Source organism: Serinus canaria, chromosome Z, assembly GCF_022539315.1.
Source record: "Serinus canaria isolate serCan28SL12 chromosome Z, serCan2020, whole genome shotgun sequence".
In the NCBI taxonomy this organism is placed as follows: domain Eukaryota; kingdom Metazoa; phylum Chordata; class Aves; order Passeriformes; family Fringillidae; genus Serinus; species Serinus canaria.
Window position 1 is genome coordinate 41,951,677 of NC_066343.1, and position 21,628 is coordinate 41,973,304.

The 21,628-nt window shown below is 37.9% G+C and overlaps 1 protein-coding gene across 12 annotated transcripts in view; it reads left to right on the forward strand.

Annotated features, from left to right (window-relative positions):
* Positions 1 to 21,628, forward strand: part of PIP5K1B (phosphatidylinositol-4-phosphate 5-kinase type 1 beta) — a 100,922-nt gene that overhangs the window by 38,313 nt on the left and 40,981 nt on the right. For 7 of the 12 annotated variants that reach the window (XM_050986586.1, XM_050986587.1, XM_050986588.1 and 4 more), the window contains one exon: positions 11,589 to 11,719. The exons of the other annotated variants lie outside the window; for them this stretch is intronic. In XM_050986586.1, coding sequence (XP_050842543.1) covers positions 11,589 to 11,719 — 131 coding nt within the window. The remainder of the gene's footprint in view (positions 1 to 11,588; positions 11,720 to 21,628) is intronic. 12 annotated transcript variants of the gene reach the window in all.

Genomic DNA, 21,628 nt, shown 5'->3' on the forward strand with positions numbered 1-21,628 from the left:
TGATAAAGGTTTGGGTTTGTTTTTCTGATACAGATTGTCTGTGAACAGCAATTTCGATAACTAAGCTGAGCTATAAAAGCAAATTTTTCTTTACATATTTACACAACCAAATTGTTAGCTACTGAATTTGATCATTACTTTGACAGATCATCTCAAAGAAATGGTGATTATGTTTTTAAATTAATTCTGTAACCTAGCCCAGAGGTCAACTGTACTTCTGCAGTACATACAGTGATTAGGGTTTTTAATTTCTGGGTGTTGCTTACAGCAACCAGCAACTGCTGGCAAAGTCAAGGAGATTAGTAAGCTATTTCTTTTACCACCCCTTTTCCTGGCAGTTACATTGCCGGTACCTTGGTGGACTTAGTATTTCAGATAATTTTCTCAGAAATGAAAGGAAATAATGTTTGATTTAAATACAGGTTAGTTTAAATTTCATGACTTTAAAATATAGAAGTCAGAATTTGTCTTGACAATTAGTATGATAAAGGAAGAAATGTTTGGTGCCTGAACTTCTCCAGGTTTTTGTTGCTAGACTAGACTAGTTATAGCCATAGGCAAGCTTCCATTCCTCCTGGTCATCCCACATACTCTTCTTTGTTCCTCTTCAACTACAAATTCACAGCCTTTCAGAGGAAGCCACAGAAAGTCTTTTCACTATGTCACAAATTCTACTCTGTACCTACTGGAAGTACCTCTGACAAGACCTGTGATTCACAGCCACATCACACTCACATATCACAGTGACCATCACCTCTAAGTTCTGTCCCTGAACTGCCAGTTGTTGTATCTTATGCCAATTTATTTCCTTTTCATATAATTACACCTTGAGTTGTTCTATGCCCAAGATCCTGCGCTGCATATGCCCCTAACAGTTTAGTATTATTACCTAATAGTATCATCATACTCCTCCTTTTTTGGTAATTTTAATAAAATATTAATAAATTTTGGTCTCAAAATTTATTCATGCAGAGCTAACTGGTGTTTAGTTAGCCTAAACATATATTTGCCTGATGCCTCACTTTTAACAATGTCTCTCTTTTCTTAAGCCAAATTTCTTAGAAACTTTGCACCTTCTGTTAAGTCTTGAAGACTCTGCTTGAGCAGGGAGGTTGGTCCAGATGACCCCACTGGTGGGGTCCACTCTGTGATTCTGTGATCCTCACCTCCTTCAGATATTCCATATAATTTTGTTTCTGTTTTTAAATGGATGTTCAGAGGTGTCAGTGATATATGTCTGGAAATATAGCGTAAGCCTGGTAGGACAGAGGCATTTAATATAATTTCTCATTTAATTCCATGGTTTTAGGTGAGTTACACAGAGAAATCTTGCTCTGGAGAAGGCTTGTTTGTGGCCAGAAGCTGCGTGTCCTAAATTGCCCGCAGGTGTTCCATTTACAGATCTCCAGTCATGTATTGTTACACTTGTTTGATTGAAAAATACTTACAGTCCTTCCTAAGATTTCCTGTGCCACTTTCTCCAGAAGTCTGGGCTGGGGAAGAACTTGTTTCCTCAGCTGGTGCTTTTTCAGCTACTTGGACTGTTTCAAGTAGTTATAACTGCTATCCATGTATTACAAACTTCTGTAGTAATGACTGTATTTCACTGCATTAAGTTAACCTGAGTTAGGTGAAAACAATCTATCTGCAGGAGAGCACCTCTGACTTCATCCATGATAAAACTTTCCAGAATAATAAGTAGTCTGTAAGGCTATCAGTTTTTTCTCCAGAATTTTAAATTACTGAAATATTTTCTTTATTATTGTGTTCATATCAGCTAAAATAGAGGTAGGTAGCATCTTTATCTGAATTAATTAAATCTCCAGCTCTACAATTTCCTACAGTAATCAGTTGACTTGCCATCTGCATGAATGCAAACATCTTTAAGTTCCAAGAAATTTCTTACATCACTACAACCTTGTGAAAGGGCTTGCATGAGCATTGCTACACTATCCTTTCAGACTCTGAAATGCATAACTGGACCAAGACAGACCATGATTTTTATTATGAATCATGCTCTTTCTTTCCACTGTTTTCTTTTTAGCTTTCAGTTTTTCTTCTGCTGCATTTTGACATTAATGCTCCCCTGGCTTTTAATTGTCTGTTATTATGTAGTCAAAGTCTTGAGAGAAAAGGGAACACAACTTTCTGTTTATTTGTTTTGGGGTTTTTAGATTTTTAGGTGTTTTTGTTGTTGTTGTTTTGTTTGTTTTTGTTTGGTTTTTTGTTTGGGTTTTTTTTTTTTTGGGGGGGGGTGAGGGGTTTTTTTTTCTTCCTTTTGAAAACCAAGGTGTTTTTCTCTCTTTTAAATTGTGTCTTTTAAGCCGGGGCTGCAAGCTGTTCAGCTGCATTTTTTACAAACATTATAATCTGAAACTACTTATGGGTTTTCTGTCTATTTGTAAATTTTGAGAAGTTGTTAAGTCTACAGTGTGAATATGAATAATAAAGTGTTTCAGTCACCCAGATCAAAGAACTTAGTTAATTGAAAGAGACACTTCACAGATAAATGTTCCATGCAGCTTTTAAGGTAGAGAATTAAAATAAGTTTGAGATCAAAGACATTGTAAATTGTGCAGACTGTGGCCAGTTCTTTCAGGGTGGAGGGTTTTTTGTTGGTTAGCTTGTTTTTATATTGCTTGTGGTTTGAGGTTTCAGTTTGGGTTTTTTGTTTGTTGGGTTTGTGGGTGTTTTTTTTTTGTTTTGAGGGTTTTTCTCAGAGAGAAAGAGGGTAAGGGATATAAGAGAGACTGGTTATTTGTTCCATTGCCTGCTTACAAAAATCAGGTCACCAGACTTTAGTTTCTCTTGGATTTTTGTATCCAGTCACAGACATCTGGAATATGCAGTTGCTGCTTTTTTTCATTTCCTCTCTATTTTGTAGACTTTGTTGTGAGAAGCTGCTGACACCCATGCAGTTTCTGCACTGCAATGCCATCAATCACACAAGCCATGAGTTTGCTCCCTGTCAAATCCCATTTCAGTAGCATCCAGATGCTTAATAATAGGAAGGTGGCAAGAATGAGGATCAGAGAGGTCTGTCAAAGCACATTAGAAGTGTAGAAGAAAATCACACCAGAAAATAGATGTAAATAGATGTGCACTCGTGAAAATTGGTTACTGAATTGCCACAATCTCTGTTTAGTCTGAAGATTGCCACACAAGTGTATAGTTAGAATTTGTTTCTTGCCATTACATATCTTGCAGCTCTTCTGTTTAGTGTATTACAAGCACTTTATGTAACCTGTTCAAAACTGCATATCGTGAGTCACTTTGCCAGGAGCAAGGGAAATTTGCTTGGATAGAGGAAGCCAGCTACCTATTGTTAGAGCTTGCAAACATGCAAGCAGCATTGCTCCATCTCTTTTAGCATTGACTTATGCTCTGCATCTAATGCCTGCAGGTAGGGTACTTTTTCTTGGACACTGCAATTTCATCACTGAAAGTTTTGCTGCACTGGGACCTCAGTGGCGGATGTTATGCACCTATAAAGATACTAAAATGACTGCAACTCTGCCTGGAGCTATGGCTACTTCCAAGCTCAAAGGTCTCAGATTCTTTCCCTCAGAGGCTGAGCAACCAGAGTAGCTGGGTTCATGGCTACTACTGAATCTTAAGCATAAATGTTTTGACATGGAGGAAAAATTAATTGAAAGCCATGAAGTCACCTGAATCCAATTCTGGAAAACGAAGGGAGATCAGATTCAGCTTGGATAAGGAAATCATTCTGATTGCAGTTGAACTGTAACAATCGCACATACACACACATGATGTGCAGGAGTCCACCTTCATGAAGTGTGACCTGCAGAAGGTGGGCAAACACCTGCTAGAGAGAAGAAGTGTGAACTGAAGAAAGATTGGGGAGGTACTATGGCCGTAGTGACCCATGGTCACAAGCTGTGGAGACACAGTTATTATTAGTTATTTTAATGGGATTTTCTGGTAACTCTACTTTCATGTCCCTATTTGTGATTAATTATGTGTCAGCTGCAGAAAGTATGCTGAGATGGGGTAGCCACCTCCATCTAGAAATTTCAGTGGAAACAGTGTCAAGAAGTGTTGTTTCAATGAGATTGTAAGTGCAGCAGGCACTCAAAGAAAGACAGATCAAGTGCAGGAGCAATGGACTAGGCAATAACTACATGTACGTCTTGAATCTAATTGAAATTCCTAATATTCTAAGAGAGCTATTTTTAAATATTGCTTGAGGAAGATGTATTGTTTTCAACAGGCATTCTCCTCAGATGGTTTGGCTTAAGAGTTTAGACAATTAATGGCAGGTTCTATCTTCCCAGTAGTCTGGAAAAGATAAACTGTGTTTGCAGGGAAGTGATAGCGTGGGTGAATTCCTAGTACTTATGTTAACTAGTAAAACTGCAGAACAAATGCCTACTTGTAGTAGAAAATTCAGATCTGGCATAAGCCATGTAGCTTCAACAATTTTGATCAAGTGAGACCTGTGAATATTTTTCTTCCTTTTTTAAAGAATTTATTTACTTCACTGAGACTTTTGCCTGAAGGCAGGTAGCTGTTCCACTCCAATCCAGGTCATTGTCCAATAGAGGAAAAGGGTGGGATAGTGAGGAAGATGAAAGCAGATTTCTCCACGTACAGTAGCAGAGAGAAATGAACCAGTGACAACTGCTTTGTGGGATGGATGGTTGCAAAGCAGTGTTAACCAGTGAAGGCTTCTGTTTGGATGTCTGTTTCTCCCCATCTCTTAGAAAGAGCTGTGGTAGCTAGATGTCTGTGTCATGTCATTTGGCAGATTTAAAAACCTGTATGAATGACAGTAGTAAAGAAGGTGAAAGAAAGCAATCATCATTTTGCCTTTTACGGTGATAATGAGGTAGAATTTCCAAGGCAGAGTTAATTTCTCTGCATCACTTTATGGCATCTGCAATAAACCAGCTGTTGTCTGGAAAAATCACCATCTATGCCATAGAAAGTTCATAGGTCAAACTTCAGCTGCAATAAAATGTTATAAAAGGGGAGAACACAAAAAAACAAGGACAAAGATCACATCCATGATGTCTTAAAGCGTTTCCCTAGGATGTCTACTTTTGAAGAAGCCTAGAATATTAGAGTTACATTTCATGAACATGTAGGAAATGCATATAGATTTAGCAAAGACTTGAAAGATGAACAGAAAAATAACTGAATTACTTTAGAGAGGAACTCCTATTAAGCTAGATAAAGCCTGTGCCCTCCTGCTCAGCTCCAATCTGCTAATGGTTTGTTAAATTATTTATACCATTAATAGTCCCATACAATTACCTAGAAATTATATAGACACTTGTTTAAAGGAATAAATCCATTTACTGTATCTAAAATCTTTATGTACAATGTAATCTGTACATTTACTAATACATTTGTGTTTTGACAGTTTCACAAGTAATTTACAACCTTCTCACTCTAACAGAAACAATTATTGGCCAATTTATAATATACATTCTGAAATTACAGTATCCATATTTTTGCCATCCTTGAATTTTTTTTTCAGTTACTTTAAAGGACAGACTTTTTCAATCCTTTTAGTAGCCTTGTCCCTAACTTGTACAGTTGTTAGATAGTTTCAATTAGTTGATTTTTTTTTTGTTGGTTTTGGCGGTTTTTGTTTTTTTGCTTGTGGTTTTGTTTGTTTGCTTTTGGGGTTTTTTTGTTATCTGGTTATGAACTGCCTTTATGTGCCATTCTGAGTAACACCTTTATTTTATTTGAATAGCAAATTTAAGTTTTAGAAGTCTACCTGAAAGTGATTATTTGTAGGAAAAACAATGTCTAAATCCTGCTTAGTTTATTTGTGGGATCATGTGCACATTTAAGACCTGATTTTAGAGGATTTATTTTCTCATTTATTTTGCTACTCTGAAAAAAGGATTTCAGCTTACAGTAATGTAGAGCAAATGGAAGACCAATCTGCAGAGAAAGTAATTTAAGAGAACAGTGCATTGAGTGCTAGAATATTTATCAGTGATGCAAATATTCCATATACCTGTATTCTGTATTATATACTGCTGTTATGTTTTATGAATCTGCATATAATTTTTCATATCTACGGGCCTCTTTAGCAAAGCCATATGATAAATACAGAAAAAGTATTTTTTTTACGAAAAGAGGCAAAGGTATGTTTCATCATAATGAGGACAGTTTCGATTTTTTATGCAGGGATAAAAGCATCAGAGCACCTGTACAGTAGACAGTAATATCCTAAACAGCAGAAAGAGGATAGGAGACGTTTTACTTTGTGCTCCTTTATGTAACAAAGACAGCTGTCATAGTGTACAGCATTTGCTACAAATTCAATCACTTTCATAACCTAAAATTCATCAACATTTTTATCCTGCTGGTTATTGTCATCTCTTAATATTTCTTGGTCTTCATAAGGTTGATAACAGGTTAAATTATCTGGGACTCACTGTACTGTCACTGTGCACTGTCAGCTTTACAGTTACAGTTAATAAATAATCTCAAGGCCATTTTCTGAACCTCTTCATGAGACTAATAGGAAGAAAAATTTATTTCAGTCTCTAAAAGACTGAAAAAACCCATGGCACAGAAGTCTGAATTTTATTGTTTGCTTTGCAGCAGGAGAGTGTTCAAGACAAATTGAAATAAAAAAGGGGCTTAGGTTTGAAACTAGATTTTGCTGCCTTTTGCTGCCTTAATGCCTTTTAATGGGCATTAAAAGAGGTGCCCAAGTAAAGAAAAAAATCACAAGAGCTTTCCATTTTCCCAGTTGCATTTGCAGTTTCCTATAAATACATTTTTGTAGTAATAAAATAGATGTTTCAAGAACATTTATCCTGAGACTTAAGAAGGAACTTCTTTATATTTTACTTGGATCTAATGATGATAACAATATTATTAATAATAGTAATATAAAAAATTAAGTGCTGTTTAAAAGATGAATTCCAAGAGTTGTTCTGTTTTTATTTTATGGACTGTGAAAACAAATATTTGTCAATTGCTAAAGGCATATTGAGTTACCAGCCTTTGGTCATAGTGGTGATTGTCAAAAAGTGGACTTTGGGCCAGCAGTTGCCTTCAGTATACTGTAGCAGCTCTCAATTTGTTTCAAAGCCATTGTTAAAGCATTTCATAATCATAACATTACTTTTTTGCTAAACCAACTTCTGTGGTTGCTGCAGAAAGGATGGATGGTTACTAATGACATTCTTGAATATGAGTGGAAATTAACAAGGAGGTGACCTTGTAGGAAAGGTCTGTGTCATTGTATTAGAAGGTCTTACATTCTGCCTTCCGGAGACTACAAGTCTGTGGGTTTTTTGAATTTGAAAAAAAAAATATAAATATTTTCATGAGCTTGAAAGATGATCAGGTGGTATCCTGGATGCTGAGAATTTTAAACTTTCTGTGCTTAAAGGCACAGACCCAGAAGAGAACACTGCAATTGACCTGAGGCTGTGGAGAAGACTTCTAAAATTGATTGATAGCACTGGGATTACGGGTGTGTAGTTGGTTAGAAGTGTGTAATATCACAGGGTGGAAAACTTAGAGTTTGGGGTTTTAGAACATAGAAATAAATATGAAGCAAGATGGAGATTTCAGGGCGGAGGCAGGTTGTTCTTCTTTACCTTCTTCTTCCTTCTTCTTCATGGGTTTGGGTGATGTTTTATAATTGGACAGAAAAGTCCACATTGTGGGCTTCAATCAGTTGTTGGGTTAAAAGGGAAAATAATCTAGTCAGTTCTTAACTGGATAGTTTAGTCTTAAAAGACCTTGTAACAAGAGATAGTTAGTCATTTTGTGCCTTGTAATGAAAGGCTGCCAAACTCATGGTTGTGAGACTGTTTCACTGATAAGAAATAATAAACACCTGAATCCAATCATGAGCTACCATTTCAAGTGCCTTCAATCCTGACCTCGAGAAACCGATAATGATTCAGAGTCACATTGCAAGTTACTTGTCTTGGGTGTTTTTGAATTTTGGTGGGTTTTGTCCGGGTTTATTTGGAATGGCATGTCCTCTGTTGTACTGTACTATCTGCTGTTCTTTCAGACATAGTTGCTTGCTGTGGCAGTAATAAGATGGGCATCCAGCAATGAAGCAGAAAATATTTGTATGTGTATTGGTTTGATCAAAGTTACATAATTACAGCTTTTGTTGGGCGTTAATCATTCATGAATAGAAGCCTTTCAAGGAAAGAAAAATGTGACTCTTCTTATGACACAAAGCCAAATCTTTTTACTAGTCAAAGTAGCACTTTCAGAATGGACTGTTGTTTGTTCCCACCAAATCCCTGTTTCTAAACTGTTATGCAAGTATAAGTTCTGCTTGGTGTGCAGTCTTAATTATTTAAGAGCTACACATCTGTCTTGTCTTTTCTAAAAATAAGCAGCGCCTCTAGTATTTGTTGGTCCAAGAACTGGAACAAGATTAGCTTTGTGTTCTTGAACCACTTCTTATGTAATTTCCACTCCTGAAATGGTTCTGTTTAAGCGCTGAAGTGATTCTGATCATGAGACTTCTGGTGTTCTTTGTTTCCTCTGTTAGTTTCTTGCTTGTTTGGTAGGTAGGAGGTGAAACCTCAAAACAGGGACCTAACATGTTGTCTTCAAACTTGGAGTCATGCAAGGGAAGATTCTCCCTTTCTCATAGCATTCTTTCCCTGTCCAGTGGTTTTCTTTATTCACTCTTTGCATGTTTTGTTAAAAATTCATTTCTCGACTAGTTTCTGATTTTGCCTCACTTCTGCTGCTTTTTTAAATTCATGCAGCATGACTGTCCATTCAGCATGGAAAATTTTCAGATATGGTCTCAATAGATACATATATATCACAATTTCATGCTGTTGTTTTCAAGCCTTCTCTGCCTCCAAGCTCTGGCCATTGAATTTAGTCATTGCACTTTATAACGGTAGATTTTTACAGAGAGATTTTGCTTTCCCCATTTCGTTTTTCTCTGGACTCCCCACAATCAATGGACATCTTGCACTGACTGTTAGGCTGAAGGTAATCAAAACATATATTTACATCTAAAATCAGTATTTAAGACATAGGCTTGCATTGCGATGCCTTGGCAGGCATGTACAATCACCTGGAATTTGTGACTGTTTTTTTCCAGAATATAATGCATGCTTCACAATCCTGAAACAATTTGAATTTGCTGTTAGATTGCAACTGTTTTAAGAGGATCACAAAGGATAGTTATAGGTTTTGTCAAGACAGGCAGGAAAGAAGAGGAGGAGGAGTTGTGCTCTGGGTTAAAAGTGAGTTATGAACATATAGGTATCAACTACAAGTGACTATGGAAGCCCTATCAAATGCCTCTGGATCAAGATCAGAAGGGATATCCCCAAGGGGGATCTTAGATTAGGCAGCTGCTACTGACCTCCAAACCAAGATGAAAAGGGCAAAGAAGCTCTTAATCAGGGTCACTTAGCAACTTTTGTATTACAGCGGTTTTCTGGGGTCCCAGGATGAGGGAAGAGACGACAACGTTGACTCCATGTATCAGAAGGCTTTGATTTATTATGATATGATATATAAGATATAGAAACTATACTAAAAGAGTAAAGAGAAAGGTTTCACTACAAGGCTAAGCTAAGAATAGAAAAGAATGTGTAAACTGAAGTCTTCTCAGCCCGAGACGGGCCGAACAGGTGAATTGTGATAGGCTCTTAATTGGAAACAGTCCGACGGGGCCAATCACAGATTTTCCCGTGGCATTCCACAGCAGCAGATAAGAATTGTTTAGTTTGTTCTGAGGCTTCTCAGCTCCCAGGAAAGGAAAAATCCCAAGTAAAGGATTTTTCATAAAATATGTTGGCAACACTTTTGGATAACAGATCATGGGTCGTTTTCGTGTCTTCAGCTATCCAGACATTCTTGGTAGAGCAATACAGCAGGTCACAACATCAATCAAGTTCCTGGGATGCATACAGGACTGCTTCCTCATGCAAGTATTAGATGTGCTAACCAGGAATGAGGCATGGCTGGACTAGCTGCTCACTAACCAAGGAAACCAGCTTTGTAATACCTCACTTAGTGATGGCTTTGGATCCCAATATTGTGGAGTTTGGGGTCTGGCTGTGCACTCTGAAGGTTAATACTAAGGAAAAGGAAAGTGTTATGGAAAGAATCCTCCTAGGAGCCATCACAAGTCAGATGAAGCATGTGATTAGGAAATGCCAGCATGGGTTCACCGAGGCCAAATTGTGCCTGACAAACCTGATTGCCTTCCAGGGTAAAGTAACCTGCTTGGTTGATGGGGGCAAGCCATGGATGTTGTCTGCCTGTGTTTCTCCAAGGCTTTCTCTACAGTCTCCCACAGCTTCCAGGTGAAGTTGTGTAACAACTCTGCTGGACAACTTCTTGTCCAGCTGTTGTGTAACAGTGTGGACAAGTTGCCCGTGCAGTGGGTGGGGAACTGACCCACAGGCAGCACCCAGAGTGGGGGTAAATGGCTCCTTTTCCAGCTGGAAACTGGCACAAGTGGGGTCCCCCAGAGGTTGGTGTTGGGCCCAGTGCTGTTTTGTGTCTTCTTATATGGCCATCCAGAGCACTTAAAATCACTCAGGTGTCGAGTGAGCACTTAAAAGGGAGAGCCACGCTGGAGGAAAACCTGTGTAGGCTGGAAAAGTGGGCAAAGAAGAACCTTTTGAAGTTTAGCAAGGGCAGGTGAAAGTCTTACACCTGGGAAAACAAACCCAGGAGGGCAGCACAGGCTGGGAGCACAAAACTGAGGAGCAATTCTGTGGAAAGGGACCAGGGAGTCCCAGTGAGCAAAAAGCTCAATATGAGTGAGGAGTGTGCTGCTGGAGGAAAGGAGCCCAGTGAGGTCTTGGGCTGCATCAACAGGAGCATCAGCAGCAGAGATTATCCCATTCTTGTCAGTGTTTGTCAGGGCACACCTGGAATACTGTTGTCTATTTTGATCTGTGCTATACCAAAAAGATATGGACAGGCTGGGGAGGGTGGAGAGAAGGGCCACAGAAATGATCAAAGGGCTGAGAAGCCTGACACGTTCAGAGAGGCTGAGAGAGTTGGGTTTGTTCAACCTTGAGAAATGACAGTTGAGGGGAAACTTATCACCATGTTACAGTATCTGAAGGGTGGTTACAAAGAAGATAGAGGCCCTATTTTTTCATGGAAAATATGAGGGTTAATGGGGATATTTCACAGTGAAAACAATCAGCCAGTGGAATAAACTTCCCAGAACTGGTGGATTCCCATTTTGGTGATTTGACTTGAGTGGGTGCTTGGCTGTCTTGTCTAGGTCATGCTTTTGCCAAAAAAGGCTGAGCATAATGGGATAATGGTTGAACCTTTTGAGGTCCCTTCCAACCTGCTATTCCATGATTCTGTGCTGAGTTAGAACTCCATGTCTAAATTTTTTGGGTAATTGGAAAAGTTTCACTTTGTATATAGTGATTCTTTAAAATATTTTAATTAAAAATATTAAATATTAAAATTTTAATTAAAAATCACTGAGGTCTAGGATGTGAAGATGACAGGGTGTTGTTATTATGAAAATGATAAAAGTGTTTAGCTATAATATTATTGATAAAGAAGACATATCTGCTTTTAGCAAACTCATGCTTAAATTCTTACTTTTTACACAGACTGCATCCTCAGCTATTAAAGGTGCTATCCAGTTGGGAATAGGATACACAGTAGGAAATCTTACTTCAAAACCAGACAGAGATGTTCTTATGCAAGACTTCTATGTAGTGGAAAGTGTCTTTCTACCAAGGTAAGAACAAGCATATTGGATTTTTCTTCAATAAAATTTCATAATTAAACTCTTAACTAAGTATGTTGAACCAGTTTTGTTTTCCAGTTCTAAAAAAATTATGTTAGAATAAGTGTAATATATGAAACTTGGAAACTTTTTGGACTTCATGCTGTGATTGGAAAGGAAGGGAGAGAGAGAGTTGGAAAGGTCATACTTCATCTGATGATTTGAGACTTAACATTTATAGAGAGGGAAAGTAATTTTGAGACTTTCAATTAAAGGAGTTTTAAATTTGAATTTGAAGTGATTTGTTGATCTGACATTCATATTTTATTAGTTGCTTATTAGTTTCTCAAATAATACTTGATATTTTGTTGAGGGTTTTAAAAATTTATGAAAATTCAAGTCCTGCCATTTAAAGTATAATATAAAAATTTAGACTACAATGTTGCCTTATATTTATACTATAAAATACTATCCAGGACTCTAGTCTGCGACAATACTCAGCTCCTATGAGATATGCTGATTACCGGCTGTGCACCTCTACTGCTTTGCCACCTCAGCTTGTATCACTGCAAAGTCGATGGTATAGAAATTGTAACAATACAGTTATGCTGATAGGGAAATCAAGGTCATACTGATTTTTTGGTGTTCAGAAGATGAAGTACAGCGCCATGTACCCTTTCCAAGTTAGATGTGCTAGCAAGAAATGAAAATGGTTTAGGAGAAATGTATTTAAAAACCAGGATGATTTACTCTGTTGAGTGTTTTCTGGATTTTCAGAAGTGCTAAATACAGTCATTTCAGTAAGGACATGCTATCTATGTAATCTTTCCTGGATTTGGGATCGATTTTTATCAGTGTTTCAAAGTTTTGTTCATGTGCAGTTTGAATTCTACTTCATAAGATGTTTCAAATAATTTATGATCCTTAGTCTTTACTGGTGTCACTAAACCAAGTGTCATGGTTTTAGACGGGGCACAATGCCAGTGCCTCCGTGAAAACACATCCACCCTGGTGACTACTGTGAGATGTGACCAGAAACAGAGCAAGCAAACTCCAACTTAGGAATAAAGGAAAGAAGACTTTATTAACACACACACACACACAAAGAACAGAATGGAAATCTTTCCAACACATTTCTCCTCCCCCTCTCAACCCATATTACAACATACAATACAAACTCAAATCTTCCTTCAGTCCCCATCTCCCAGGTTTTAATTCTCAGTCCATTATCCTTCTTCAAACAATCAATTCATTCTATTAAAGAGGAAGGAGTCTTCTCCTTGTACCATTTTTTGACTAACCCCTTTCCATATTCCATGCTCTCACCATGGAAATGGACCAGAAGATTGCTTTTGGGGTTTCTCTTTTTAAGGATACTTTGGTCAGTTCCACAAAACGACAGTCTCTCCATTTTGGGATAACAAAATCCCCCCCATTTCCCCCGGGGCTAGGGCTTCATGACAGAGATCATCTTCCCATTCCTGATCTCTGCCCATCACCACTCTTCACTGTCTCTCTTGGATCCGAGCCATTGCTTTCCCCCCAAAACCGCAGTCTCTGTGTTACAATAGAAAGTTAGTCCGTCCACAGCCGAAAAAAAAACTGCTCCTCCGTTTATCTCCTCCCAAGTAAATTCTTCTCATTATCTCCACTACTCCCTACTCACACAAACCTCTCATTTCACTTGTCCATTTCTTCTTGTTCTTATCTCTGTCCTCCGGGAGGATCAACGTTTGGAAGGTTTCCATCGTGAAGGAAAAAAAGTTAAAATCATCTCTAGGTGCCGGACTCTCCCTTCTCACTTTTGGCCAACTTCCCAGGAGCTGCGTCTTATCTCTTTTCTCTCCTTTCTCTCTCTCTCTCTGGGAAGCGGGGTGGGGGAATTGCTCGGTGCTCCTCACTACTTCCACCCCTCCATCCTTTCACTTCCCCCCCCCCCCCCCCCCCCGGTCTCTCTCTCCCCAAGATCCAAGGCCTCCGGCCTACCTCACACCGCCTCGTGGCCTTTTCCCCTCCCCCACCCAGCCTACAGCCGGAGGGGGAGAGAGAACTGACCGATCCCTTTGCTCACCAAAAAGCCAAGAGAGTCACTTCCTACCAGTTCTGCTTTTTATACCCTTTGTTCTCAGAGGCGGAACCATCTCCTCATTGGCCCAAACAGGTGCCAATATTCACACCTGAGCCCCCACTGGGCTAACCACTGTCTCCAAAAAAAACCACTTCCTTTCAAACCAGGACACCAAGTTAAATTAACAACATACAAAATAATTGCATACACTTTAAATTTTGGTATTTCCTCACATAAGTTTCCTTGAAGTGAGATATCCTTAGGGAAAAAAATTCTTATGTGAAATCTAGCTTTTGCATTAATTTCTAGTATTTGAGGGTATTCATATCCTTGTTTTGGTGTTAATGATAGGGTTCATGTACAGGTTAGTAATATTTCTCTTGTAGATTAGGTAGATATAGAGAAGTTAACTATATGAATGTGTTTTCATACACTATAATCACAATATTTTGTTTAAAAAAATCCAATCTACATGTGAGAAATTAGCAAATCATATGACAAAGACTTTATTTGTGAGAAAAATGTCTGCCTATGACAGTGATAGAGGCTTCTGTCATACGTTTGCTATATAAGCTTTGCTCATGAAAACTAAATGCAACCTACATGCTAAAACTGTTTTATTACATAGCATGGTTTGAGAGAGAAAATTTATTCTCTTTCTTTTTAAACATAGTTTTAAAGGAACAAATACAATAAAATGATTTGTAGTCCATTGCATTGCATGTGCCTTCTTTCCTGTGAGACTCGCATGCATGTACACACGGAAATGAGATTTATTTGTTTTGTATTGGTATTAAAGAAGAGCAGGGAGACATCCCTTCTGGCTTGAAAAAAAACAAAACCAAAAGGCAGAAGGAAGAGACTGATTGCACTAATGTAAAATTTAATAGAAAAGCTTGAGTAGTGCCTTTCTGGGTAGTTTCTTATAAAAAAAAATATTTTGAGGAAAATTAGACAAACAAAAGTAATGGCCAAAGCAGTGTAGTTTTGGGTTTGGGTTTCTTGGTTTGGGTTTTTTTTGCATTGTTAGGTAGTAAGCAGTATTCAGCAAAATGAGGTATATTGACTGTACAAAGAACCTTTCCATAAAGAGCACTTGTTGACAACATTGTCTGTGTAACTAAAAGCTGGCTATCTATAACAATCTCTTCAAATGACACTTGATTTCTTATGCTGATGCACAGAAATGTCAAATTTCAAATCCTTGCTATGTCTCAGTGTAACATCCACTTATATTTATCTAAATTATATTCAACCAGAAGTGTATTACTGTGCATGAATTGTTATACATTAGGATTGCACAAAATTAATACAGGATTCTTTCTTGCTAGTTCAGAGTATTGGAATGTTTTTTCATGATGGCATTGTGTGGATTGGTCCTGAGTCATGTCAATAGGTAACTTCATTAGCCATGTTTGAAGCAAAAAGCAAAGGCTACACATTCTTTACAGCTGGAACTGCACTCCCAAGGCAGACCTCAGGTGCTCTTCATTTTTTCCAAGGGGGATACCTACTTGTGATGGCAGCCTTGTTAAAAGTAATTCCTGTAATGACTTTCTTTTTGGTATCATTTGGATTGGGATGGGTTGAAAGCAATTAGTGGAAATTAGTTGCACCAGCAGGTGTAATGGGTTGACCTCCACCTGGAAGTACCCTGGAGCTAGCTGAGATTCAGTAAACTTTTTGCAGAAGTTTGCAGTTGAAGGAGAACTAACAGTGCAGCAAGAGTGGTGCTGAAACAGGTGTTTACCCAGCAAGAAGCAGTATTTTTCCACTTGCTTTGGGTACAGTTAATTCATCAGCAACTTCAAACAGCTGTCAGCTGAACATCAGCTTCATTTTGGCAATTTCACAGCAACCTGACTCTTTGCACGCTGTACTGCTCCACCTTCCTCCCATGTTTTCTCTGTCTTACCTGTGTCTGGCAGTGAGGTGAGAAGACTGTTTTTCAGTCATAGGCACACATGCTTCTTTGAAGCAACAGGAGCACTGTTAAGGTAACAGTGGTAAGATAGACTTAAGCTAGTAGAAATGCAATGCAGCCTGTGCAACAGTGAGTACAGGCTGCAGAAAAGCGTTATATCTGCCCTTTTATAATTAGGGGAAAATAGTTAACACTTGTTTATGAATTTTATTGGTTGAAGAGGATAGTCTCTGCACACTTCTCAAGACCCTGAAATAACCCTCAACCTGTATATCTGCTTCAGTAGTCATACTGAAGCATTCAGGATTCATTAAGAAGGGAGAAAAATGTCAGGGAAAAAAGTGGTTAGGTCAGATCTGAACATAAATGCTCTGCATGTTTTGAGAGCTACTGATGTAAATCAGAACTAACTCCCTGGACTGCAGGTTATTCCTGGTCCAGAATTAGTGCAGAGCAATTGAACTGTGTTCAATTGGTCAGAGTTTAGCCCAGTTAATTTATGTGTTTATTTCTGGAAGTGACTTTGTGTGAAGTACAGGTGTCTGTACAAAGGGTGGATTTGAATTGCAAAGGTGCTTGCCTTCATTTGCACATCGTAGTGGAGGGCCTTTCATTTCTTTCTCTTCAAGCTCCCCAAGAGTTTATATAACATGTTTTTGGAAAACAAGGTATTACTGGAAGCTGCTATAACGGTGCTCATTGAGAAGATAGAGTTAAAATAGTACTATGCAAATTTGCTCCTAGGAGGGAGAAACAAAATGCAGCCTGCACTGACCTACTTGATTCTGAAGACAGTGCCAGAGGTCTCCACCCTATCCACTGAATAGAAGTCCTTGTGAAGCCACAAGGGAAACCACTACAAGTAACCTCTTTTCTGGCTTTTCAACTCCGCTTTGGAAATCTAGCAACAAAGGTGCTTACCTGATGTTGGTAGTGCTGCACCATTGGCTGGAGAGTTCGGTATGAAGGTTGTTCATCCTGCATGTGTTCTCTATGCTCTGTCCTGTGACTAGCTGTGTCAGGCATATTTGTGCCAGTCTTCTTGGCTGGAAGCAGTTCCTGGTAGCACAGTTTACTTCCAGTTAGTCATTTGTACAATGTGGCTTCAGCAATATTTTGTCAGTCCTTTGAATTGGCAGTGGCACTGGCTCCAAGTGAGATGGCCTTGGTTAGAATGGCTTGCTGCTCATCTGTAAGCCTAGCTCTGGAGGCAGGGGTGGCTGAAACTGGTCACTGGGCCATGAAGCTGTACAGCTGCTTTTGAGTTGGCAGTGTAGGCAGATTATTAAGCTCTTCCAGTAGACACAGAAGGAGGTGCATTTTCTGTGGTGACTGAGAAGCCAAACAGAAGCTGCTCCATATTATCAGCTAATTTGGGCTATGAAGCTTTAGAAATGCGGAACACTTCAAGCCAGACAGTATGTTTCAGGCTGCATTTTTTGTGTTAGATGGAGGCTGCTTCTAAGCACAGCTGTTGAGTTTGACCTTTCTTGTAGCAAGTTGTTAGTTAATCTTATGTACTTCCCTTGCTAATAAGCTTTTATTGCACGGTCTAGACCCTACATATTGAGAACAGTTGCTATGGTTTCTAATTGAGCTGGGTAGTGTATTAGATGCCCATGACCTGTATGCACTCTGCAGCTACAGTCTGTATACTGAAGTGGTTCATTTACAAATTGCTTTCTTGTGATGCTAATGAAAGGTTATTCAATACTTTCCGCTCTTTAATGTCAGAAGCTTACCATTGTATTGCAATAGCATTTGAATAATAGCCCAAATAAGTATTCAAAGTACTAAAGCAAAAACTTTACTTGGTCAGTCTGGGTTCTACCTTACATCTAAAACTGAAGTGTACTGCTTTCTAGTATGTTTTTGAGGACTGGTTGAGAAAACTGATACTTATCCTTGGAAATATCTTTGTATCAAACCTGTATCATAGGTTAGCTGATGGACTAAGTAGTGTATTTGTAGTATAGAATGCTCTACAGGTTTAGCGTGACTAGTATTTAAATGTTCACACTGACAACGATGAGTTGTTGTCTAACTTACACTGTGATACATGTTTCCTGTGGGCAGTTTCACAAGGAAGATAAAGTGACCTGAATATTCTGATGAAGTGCTGCTGCTCTTCCTTGGTGCTTTGGTTGCAGAGATGCACAGAATTACTCAAGTTCTGACAAGGTTTTTATGGTTTGTGAGTTGAGTGATAGCACAGAGAGGATAATGCAAGACAAATATTAGAAATGGGGATACTTTGGTGACAAAGCAAAGTCTGGTATGAATTACTGGACTCAGTTACTTCTGTTACCAACAAATTATTGGTAAACCTGATAACCTGGATAGTTGTATGGTTATGTAGACTGCTTAAACTACATTTAAAGTACTCTGAGATTCTGTATTTTAATAGCATTTCCAATTGGTTATAAAATAATATCATCTTCATCATTGTAAGTAAATACTTCTGTGTTCAGCTGTTATGTGGATATTATTGACTTGACCTGTTTTTAAGTTACTTACTATTTCTAATTGTATTTCAAAGCTGACTTGCCGGGAACTGCTCTGGACAGCATTTGGTAACTGGAAGTTTAGGAAAGTGGATGTGAGAAAAAAGGATGTTACCACTGAACTTTAACCCACAGTATGAAGAAAACACGGACATACCTATTTGTACAGATAAACATGGTACCTATTTCCACCATGTGTGAAATTATGCTTTCCTGAAATTACATACAGGAAAGGAACATACCAAAGCACTAACTGACCTGCAGCATGTGTTTATTTGATACAGTTTTTAGAGCTGAAACACATTGTGATGAATTTTTAAAAAGCAGCTGTATTCAAGAGCAATGAAATTGAAATTGGATAATAGTTTTTAATGTTGAAAACATTTAAGTTTAGACATTTTATTTTGGTTTTGCAATCTAAAAAAGAGAACTGATGTGCTCCTCCTCTTCAGTTTTTTTTTTTTTTTTTACAATACACACAGGAAAGTTATACACAGGGTCACAACTACAGACTAATTCTTTTGATAACAGCTCCACCAGAGCCTCCGAACAATCCTCAGTGATGAAGGCTTGCTACCAAGATATGCAGCTGGCTTTCTCTGCCCCTTAAGATAGGTGTGGTATCTCCAGAGTACATCCTACCAGGGTGAGGCCATAGCTAAGAAAAGCTGCCAAGAAATGTATCTGGTTGTCTTGTTTAGCAAATTTTTACAGCCATGGGGTTAGCCATTGAAAATGTAATTTGTTTTACTCCACTTTTAGTTTGATATTGCATCATCTAGGCTTTAAATCCACTCTCAGCATTTACAAAGGGGCAGGCTTAGATACACATACTGTCATTTCTAGGTGTGCTTGATTTTAAAAAAAATTACAGTATAAGTATTAAACCAAACTTGCATTTTAAGCTTAGTCTCTCTTCTTTAGTCTGCCTATGAATCTTTTTCTTTTGTGGGGTATAACATCTAAGGTTATTGAAATACTTAATAAATTACAATTGCTGCCTAAGCGTTCCAAAGCCTGTACTTTGTTGTCATAGCTCACATAGAAAGACTTTAACTGCTCAAGATTGCCAGAGGCAAAGCTAATTTTAAAACCTTTATCTTTGTTAAGATAACAAAGATAAAGGTTTTAAAATTTGGTAGACCTGTGCTTAAACTAGCTGAGAGGGAAGTTACATGGTTACCCCTTTTTTTATCGCATCCAAAGCACCATTTTACAAATTTAACTTTTTGTCAATTGATCATGGGCATTTTTTGGATAAATTTCAAAGATGTAAGTGTCCCCTTTCATCCCTTCATTGAAATTCTCTAGACTGATTAAAAATCGTTATATGTAGTGCTTTGCACATACGCTTTAATCCCATGAGAATGAAACTGTAAAATGCATCGAGAAAATGTGAAGAGAAGCCAGAAAATACATTCTTTCAATGGCTAACAGAGTGGAATGTGAATAATTCTAAATATGATAGGGATGTACTTAGATCAAGCATTCTGTACAGTGGAGTTTGTCTTTTTCCAGAAAGAGCAAGGCCATACTCAATTCATACTTGTCATACGAGCTTCAAATTGATAAGAAATTTGAAAGGTTTCCATTACTGTAAGAAATTACTGGAAGTGAGGGTGCTTTTTCTGTTAGAAGTACCATCAAGAAAACCTTAAAACTATTTTCCAGAGTACTAACAAGAAATTAAATTTGTGCCAAGCTTGCTTCATGAATTACAGAAGAGCTTACTGTTGGGATCAGTAAACTATTCTGTTAGGTAGTGAAGCTGAAACTAATTAATATGATTAACAGGAACAGAGTATGATAAAATACTCTGTAGACCTCAAAGAAAAAGTGTTTTTAAAGATGATTTCACAAAGAATAAGGAAAGCTGTCTGTATAGTGAAATTGACTGTTATATCTGTAATAAACTAACTTTTGTGTTCTAAATACATGGAATTGCCCTCTATGTAGAAGCTGTTCCAAAATAATTGCTCTGTTTAGCAATAAATCTCAGCTTGCTTTGCGTTACTGTGCATCTGCTGACCCAGCACTGGTCATTTTACTCCATTTACTCTTATGAAATGGCTCAGAGTTGTCCTATTGTCATAGCAAACCTGCTACCTTCATCACACCTTAGTGAAGTGACAGTATGTGTTCTGGTATAGTAAGGACATGTAATCTATTTGCTGACATGCTGTCACAGGGGAAGTTTTTGAGTTACAGCTGCAGGAAGCAAATTTATAAAAGTGTTTAGTACCAAAATTTAAAACTTAATAAAAAAGCTTAGATCCTTTATATTCCCTGACAATTATGTGATACTTCAGTAGAGTATCTGTTCTATTATTTTCTACGTCTCATGACAATTAAATGCATTTACAAGTATGACCCCAGGTTTCCAGTGTAACTATATGACCACTGGGGCCTCCTCACATTATACAAAAATTCAGTGAGTCACAACCAGCTATGTAAAACTTAATGTCAGACAAATCTAGCAGTGTTCTGAGCAGTAGAAAGACCTTATGAAAGAGCATTAGTCTATCTTAACTGCAAAGAAACACTACTATCTTTAGCTTGTATCCTACTGATTTCCATTTTTAACTTTATAATGGAACAATAAAGCATATGTGAACTTGATTTTGAATCTTGGAGTCATACTGCAGTAAATATAGAGTGACCAGAGGAATTCTTTAGGACTAGGCAGCCTTCACTATTACCTATAGGGTTTAGCACTCCAAGAACCAGCAGTATTCTATTGTCTTCATATGTATGACATCCAAGCATCTTTTTCTGTGTGAATTCCAGAAGAAATTAATTTGATTATTTTTTTCCTCCTCTCATCTCCTGTTCAAGAGTCTGAAGTGTTACACATTTCTGGAGACTGAGAAAGCTTGTTCACCTGCTGTCACTGAAACAGTTCAGTTGTGTGGGGTTTGGCAGCACAGAGACAGCTAGGTGGGTTGAGTAGGCTTCTGTCATCAAACTATTGTTAATGAAAAGTGGCAAGTTTGTATGACAAATATTAATTGTACAGGATGAAAGCTCTTAAATTCTTTCATTATATTTAATTTTTATTCATGATCTCTTTCAGGAATGCTACTTAACATTTATTGCTTTTCATATCTGTGTGAATTTGTAGCCTTTTTTTCTTTTTTGTGTCCTTTAGATATTCTTTTTTGCCAAGTATAATGGTACATTCTGCATTACTGAATAATTTAGTTACAATAAATGAGTGAAGAAGTGCTGGAAAAGCTGATTTCAGCAACTGCGTCAAGTCTTGGATTTTGTATTTCTCTATTTATCAAACCATTCAGACAGTGACCAAACTGATAAGAACAGCAAAACAGAGCAGCATTTTACTGTTATCAAGGAAAGTGGAACACAACAGCACAATCTTGGAGAAATAAATAAAGGCAAACAGAAGTTATGCAAAACACAAGCAG